Source organism: Notothenia coriiceps, unplaced genomic scaffold, assembly GCF_000735185.1.
Source record: "Notothenia coriiceps isolate Sejong01 unplaced genomic scaffold, NC01 NC01_scaffold00038227, whole genome shotgun sequence".
Lineage (NCBI taxonomy): Eukaryota > Metazoa > Chordata > Actinopteri > Perciformes > Nototheniidae > Notothenia > Notothenia coriiceps.
The window spans coordinates 113371-120520 of NW_011370928.1; the positions used below are offsets into that span (position 1 = coordinate 113371).

At 37.3% G+C, this 7150-nt stretch overlaps 1 protein-coding gene across 1 annotated transcript; it reads right to left on the minus strand.

Moving 5' to 3' along the window:
* Positions 1 to 1394: 1394 nt before the first annotated feature.
* On the minus strand, positions 1395 to 5356 carry pdcb (phosducin b). Its single transcript, XM_010797679.1, has 4 exons — positions 5117 to 5356; positions 3832 to 3891; positions 2909 to 3057; positions 1395 to 2652 (listed from the first exon to the last, which is right to left on the minus strand). Exons 2-4 carry the CDS (start codon positions 3875 to 3877, stop codon positions 2137 to 2139), a joined length of 711 nt encoding a protein of 236 aa, XP_010795981.1. The 5' UTR covers positions 3878 to 3891; positions 5117 to 5356; the 3' UTR covers positions 1395 to 2136.
* Between the last annotated feature and the right edge of the window lie 1794 nt (positions 5357 to 7150).

Below are 7150 nucleotides of genomic sequence, written 5' to 3' on the forward strand. Positions count from 1 at the left end.
GATGGAAGCATCACATGATCCTCGTCCTACACAGTATCAATGAATGTGTTTGTGTGGCACGGTGTGTGGCAGATTCAGTCCAGACATGAGCAAACTTAATTTAATTCCCAACATATTAGATTGTGGGCAAGCCTTTACTTCAAATTCAAAACCTGATTAATGTTGCGGATAAGACATACCTTCAGCCCGTTGGGGTCATAGAGGAGTCAACTCTATGCTGCAAAAATAACTGATGAGGTTATTTAACATGTGACAGCCTGCTTTAACAGGAGAGGAGTCTCCCGCAGTGGTATGTACCCAGGGCCGTCCCTGGCCAACAACGACATTGTGAGTGAACACATTTTTTTGGAAACAAAGTACTTTGCAAATATAATTCCTGTTTATTATTATTATCAACACAGTTACTTTGTTATACAGTGAGGTAAATGGTAAATGTGCTTGTCGTTCAGTATGCATCAGTATGTTCAGTATGCAAATAAACTGCTTCTACTACTACTAATACTACTAATAATAATAATAATCATAATCAATTCAATAATATAAATATTATATTATTTTATTATAATATAGTTGTAATATAGTCAAGACAAAACATGCTTATTACATGCTCAAAAACTGATATTTCTTAAATCTGTATTCAAATGTAGTTGCCTCGGTCAGCAATGTATCAACAACTACACACACATTTCTATCAGTATTTCTCTGTGTTGTGGTTGACATGATGATGACTGTTAGGAGTTAGGGGAGAGGCTGAGCATCACCATGAAATGTGCAGATTGACTTAAAAATTAATAAAAGGGGAAAAAATGCTCCATGTTTTTTAGGCTGTAAACTTTAACTGTTATGTAAGCCAACTAGACAGACAATTTTTCACTCTTCCTCCTGTACATTAGCAGATACAAGGCATAAAATACTTGAATGAATGGGGTGCGCGGAGAACTGCGCTGAGAACTGCACTGAGAGCTGCGCACAAGCCAAGCTCATAAGCCGAGGCCCCCTATGCAATGTGAAGCCCCATGCAGCCTGCATGAGCGGCCTGTAGGGAGGGACGGCCCTGTATGTACCCCTGCATGTATATCGCCGGTGTCTTTGCTTGTGGCCTCTGGTTTTGAATGCACTGCAGTTGTGTGATTTTTGTTAAGATTCTTCATTTTTTTAAAGTAACGTTATTAAATAATTATTTGTGTTGTACAGTCCTATTGTGAAGGAAAATACTCCAAATGGACGCACAGCAGGCCCTTAAAGCCAGAGGGGTTATGTAAGTGAGTAGTTTAGTTTGTTTATCCAGTGCAAGTTTAAAAATGACACTTCCTAAACTCTTTCAGTCACTATGAAGTTGCCAGTCTCATAAATCAAAAATGTACAAAGCAAAACCTTACAGTTTGAAGTAATTTTGTTAATGTTTTTATTCTTGACAACTCATACTGTACATTGGGCTATGTTTCAAATATTACGGAACACAGTTTAGTAAGGTACCCAAATCGTTAACAAAATCCAATATGACAAAGATGATATTGACAAGTGCCAAGTCATATTTCATATGTATATAATACAGTAATAAAGTAAGATACATTCATGTGCAAATTCCTCACTGATGATGGTAAATCAGAGTTTTATTCATGTTTATTCCAGAAAACAATATACACCTGGAAGACATGTTAACACAAAGACATGTTCACATTCAGAGTGCCTTTGCCTCTTAAAAATCCCTGTCCTATTTAGCCCTGCAAAGTTATTTTTGAAATATTGGCAAAATACCACAAGTATATATGTTTCAATATTGTATCACATCTGAAGATGTCACTTTATACAAACCCTGGATATATAAATAACTTGTGTACAGATCAAACCAAAAAAGTGCTAAAAAAAATAAATTTGTACATGTTAATACAGCATGCATAAGTGTCTATAGTTACAACATGATTGAGGGCACCCGTATCTTGGACATCAGGGTTCTTTCACCAACTGGATGTTACATTATTTAACAATCCTCAAACAATACTGATCTAATAAAGATGTCTTGTTCATTTCCCATGGCCCAGAAGAATAACTTTAACAATAACATATTGTCTTTTGTTGCTCTCCATCCAACCCTCCAAAAACCTTTCTTTCTTCTTCAGCAGCCAAACTCTGTGTTTATTCTACATCATTTTCCTCTTCATCTTCCACACCAGCCAGCTCTTTCTCTGGCAGCAGGCCATAGCTGTTGAGGAAAGCTTCCACATCAGTGGCAAAGAACTCCCCTGTGAGGTGCTGTGTGCAGGCCAGGAAGTTCCCAAGTAGGTCTCCAGCTTTGTACACCAGCAGTGTAGGCAAAACCTCATCTGAGAATCGCTCGGCTGCGCCGGAGGAGACAGCATCAATCCTGCAGAACTTTACACTGGGGTATTCAAGTGCCAGGCAGTCAAGGCAGTTGTTGAGCTCCTCACATCCTTTGACTCCAACCTTATAGATGTGGACCACCACCACTGTGCTGTGATGCTCCTTCTCGATGACTTCTAGAAAGGCTTCTCCACTGTCCAGCTCATGCACACCTTCAAACCGAGGCCCAAAGCTGAGTTTATCATGCATCTCCTTCATGCAGCGTTTCCTGTATTTCTTTAGACATCCCTCATCCTCCTCCTTAAGCAACTCATACTCTTGGACACTCATCTAAAAAAAGGGGAAAAAAGTGTTAGAATTGATATTGGCTACAATTCTTATCAAAATTACATGTATTATATTACATTATGTTGGCTGGCGTTTTCAAAATAAACACTAAGAAGCTTTCAAGACTATTTTTGCGATAAATCTGAAACAATACTTTACTGGAGATCCATTCGCACAATTGTAGCTGTATCCACAGCATCCAAAGACCATAACCAAAAGCAAAGTAAAAGTCTGCCTTCTGTCGTTTGTCTGGTTGTACCTTGCGGTTTAGGGCTGATCTGCCGTCTTCTTTTGGCTTGCCTGGGGTTGACATTTGTCTCAGCAGTTCCTTTTTTGCAGGCGGCAAGTTTTCCTGGTCCATACTTTCCAACTTAAACCTCCTCCAGTCATTGATGACTCCTTTGGGACCTTTGGAGAAGACACATTACATTTTGTTGTTAGTTATGAAAGAGTCTATTGCATGTTTTAAATTACTTCTTAAAACATACTTATTTCTGAATGAATTTCTAAAAATAAATGACTTTAATTATTCAGTTTAACAGTCAATAAATTGGCTAATGGAGAAATGTTTTCGAAGCAGACACAATTCAATCAGAAGGAACTTCATATATAAAAAGAATCCACTTTACTCTCAAGGCCCACATAATTAATAGTAGGTATGTGGGATTTCCAACTGGATAACTGGTTCATTCATCAGTAAAAAGACTTTGTGCAGATAAAGTTTGAGTCATGAGTCATTGTTGGGTATGGTGCTTCAATTTTGGGATTAAAGCGTCATCTCAGATGTAGTGCACTATTGCTCCACCGTTGCGTAACAAAAAGAAGATTAGAGCTGTGGTTAAACTGTCAAAGCTTTACAGGTCTGTAGTCTGCTTTGGTCTTCCTGTCAGGTGTTTAGAGTCAATTGCTCAGTAGTCATTGCGTATGACCTTCGGTCTGTAAGGTTGTTTCTAGTGAAAGCTTCTTAATGATCAATTAATGAAATTTGTTTTTGCAAAGATACATTGTTAATTACTGAATTTCCCCACGGGTATTAATAAAAGTCCATCTTATCTTATCTTATCTTGTACTTAGATACATGGTTTGACGAGACCCATTCCCCCGGCAGATAAGCACAAAGAGAGGTCACCAAGTTCAAAAAATATCCACAGGCTTATGTTTGAAAATATTGCTTCCACTCACCTGTTTTGGTTGCGAAATCTTCCATTTCAAGCAGTCTGTCCGACATTTTTCTACAGTTAGCTGTAAGATAAAAACTTGAGAATCAGACAACAGGAGGTAATTCATATGATGTGGTTAGTTTATACATGATGGGGGCTTTGGATGTTTGGATGAATAATTATTTTAATTTAAGTTTAATAGCCTGCATCAATAATTGTTCTCCATAAGGCTATTGTTTTTCTACTGATTTAAATTGCAATGTGACAAAGTGAGTGCCATGATATTTAATTAAATGAATGCAGTCTAAGAGGATTACTGAGCTGCAACAAATCTGTCTCCTGCTCGCTTTAAGCCCCTTAGGGACACTGTTGAAGTTGGAAAACATTGAATTGGCAATAAAGAAACCTGGAACAACAACGATGATAACAACAACAATGATGTAATAATTTAATTCAAATAATATGTTTGTGTGTATGTAAAACTTTAAGAGAATTTGTTTGTACATTGCAGAAAAAAAGATTATTGAAAATAAATAAAATACATGTATAGGATCCTATTATATCGGATTAGTACATGAATACTTATAATTATGTTACATTTGTATGACTTATAATTTGCAATAACTGCTAAAGATTTAAAACTACAGTCACTCTGGGTACTACACTGCTTTGTAATGAAGTTAGTTTGGACCAGTTGTTTGTGACGTATGCAGAGCTAATATCTAATTGGATAAAAGGACCGATCCACAGCGTTCCCATTAGCTTCATTCTCCCTGCATGCAGTCACGGTGCTGATCTGGCCAGGTGATCTTTGTGGACATCTTTACAATCCCCAAATCCTGTGTAATCGATTTGCCAAGCTTGACATGAGCAAATGAAGTCCCATATAATGTTTGAACTTATGAATGTATGTTAGTGTGCAAGAGTTGCACAATAAACTCTTTTATAACAGCTGACTTTCAAGTAGACGAAGACCCATGACTATTCAGCAACGAAGAAAGAATCTTCTGTTCTCATTCTGTGCAAAAGGATTGACTTTGAAATGAAAAAAGAAACAAATGTGGTTAAAACCTTTTCAAAACCTAGTGTTGTTACACTGTATTTGGCAAATAATGACCATCAAAACTCAAGACGACCCCTAAACTCAATCTCAAATCAATACATTTTATCTTCGTAAAAACATATAGACCGAAAAACGTAAGTCCTATTTCATCCAATCACATATTAACACATTTCAATATTTAGTTCTAGATGAATCCACTTTACAATTGTTCAGAAATAAGAGATGTAAATTGAGTTTTTCTTACCTTCAACCGTCACAGTGAAGTCCTCCCTTTGTGTCAGTAGTTAACTTTGCACTGGTCCTCACTCGATCACTGAGATATCTCTTAGTGGATGGTGTGCGTTATTGTGTGCATGTGTGTGTCTTATCCAGCCAATGAGCTTGGTCTAATGAAGATTTCAAAGAAGTCCCAATAGACCCAACAGAAATAGAGCATAGATCCTAAGAGGATTTGACTTCAGGAATTAGAAGCCTCTACTTGATAAAGGCCTGACTACACACAAGCAAGAGAGAGAACGGAACACTTTAATTCAAAACTTTGAGAGTTTCTTTTTTTTAAAGATTATCTTATAAATCACTTGATTAGGCAGCTGGTAGCCTTGTATACTACTCTATTCAAGAGCAGAACAGAAGAGCTGTTGTGTTGCATTTCACAATTATAAACAGATCATTAAGAGTTAATTCAAACAATATATCCCTGAGATGAACTCTCAAATAAAGGGTTCTTGTCTAGAAGGAAGGGTCTTCTAGGCACATAGCTTCGCATGAAAATGACCACATGACACACACACACACACACACACACACACACACACACACACACACACACACACACACACACACACACACACACACACACACACACACACACACAAAACACTGCTAGCTATGGGTGGAGGAAATCTTGTGATGTTTTATCATGTGCTTCTTGATTAGTGTTAACACAGAGAGTGTGTGTAGTGTCTCCTTCTCTCTAATTATCCTTTTACATTTCCTCACTTCCGCCAAGATTTCTACAAAGACAGATAAGACATAGATAAGAGCATCTGTGCATCTTGTTGGTTGTGATAAACTGAAAGTTACTACAAATAACAAGAGCAAAGATAACGTGTTATGGTTGGGGAAGTTTGAAGCCTGACTTATACAAATACGTTTTCATTATTTGATTGATTGATATAATCAGCTAAATGTGTTTCAAGAAAAAAGTTTACAGAAAAAGAAAAAAAAGAAAATTGCCCTTTTCAGAGTGTTATATCATTACATTCATGAATACATAATTGGAGTAGCATTACTTGTTCATGTACATTTAAACAGCATACTGTTGTTGACTGATGTCAAATTGTGTAGTTTAATCAATAAAAAAAAACATTTTTTGTAAGCTGTTTTCCATCTTGATCTGCAAAGTAAGTGTCAACTAACTGTAGTTGGTTTGGGGTATATCCCATGGAAATGTAGTGAGGTAGTAAGAAAAGATGTACCTGTTTTTCTGGATTACAGTAGATACCATAACATCCCAAGGGAACTTTACTCGAGGGTTTGATTTCAAAATAAACCTGTCCCACATGTTTCAGTTTAATCCAGTTTGTTAGTGGTTTGGGTTTAAGACAATGAAAGAAAGTGTTTTTTGCAATGCAGATGGTATTGTAACACATTTCTCAACTTTGTGCAGGCACCTCCACACTTTGCAGTTGAATCAGCTGAAATGCATTCAGGCTGTTTACGTGGTGATGCCAGGGACAATCAGTTTCACTCACGTCATTGATTGGTCTCTCAGAGCAAGATAAGCCTAAACTAAACCGATGGGACAAGTTTGTTTCAATGTAATCAATCTCTCAAGGAGACAAAATGAGAACCTTTTAGAACAATATACATTCATTTGATACATTCAGCCTTTGTGTTTTCCACAAGCTACAGCTGCAGTGTGTAAGGAAATGCTTTCACTCTTAATCATTTTTGTTTTCCAACGGGCCTCCGAGTAAGATTGCCTTTTGCTGCGTACTGAAGCATAGGTGTGCAAATAGGGACTTTAAATGCTCCCCACAGCCATGCGATATTTTTTTGGACAGCTAATGTAACCTTGTTGGACTTCTGTTCCTTCGTCTCTGTGGCTGTCCTGTATTTATTGGCTTAAAGGCTTACTAGACTTTTTATACAGGCACACAGAGTATGACGTCAGGTTGAGTTTCACTATTCCAAATTACCCAGTAAGCATGGGTTGCTTAAAATGGAACTCAGCAGATTATTTAGTGCCTTCTGCGCTATAAATGTCCCTCAGCAA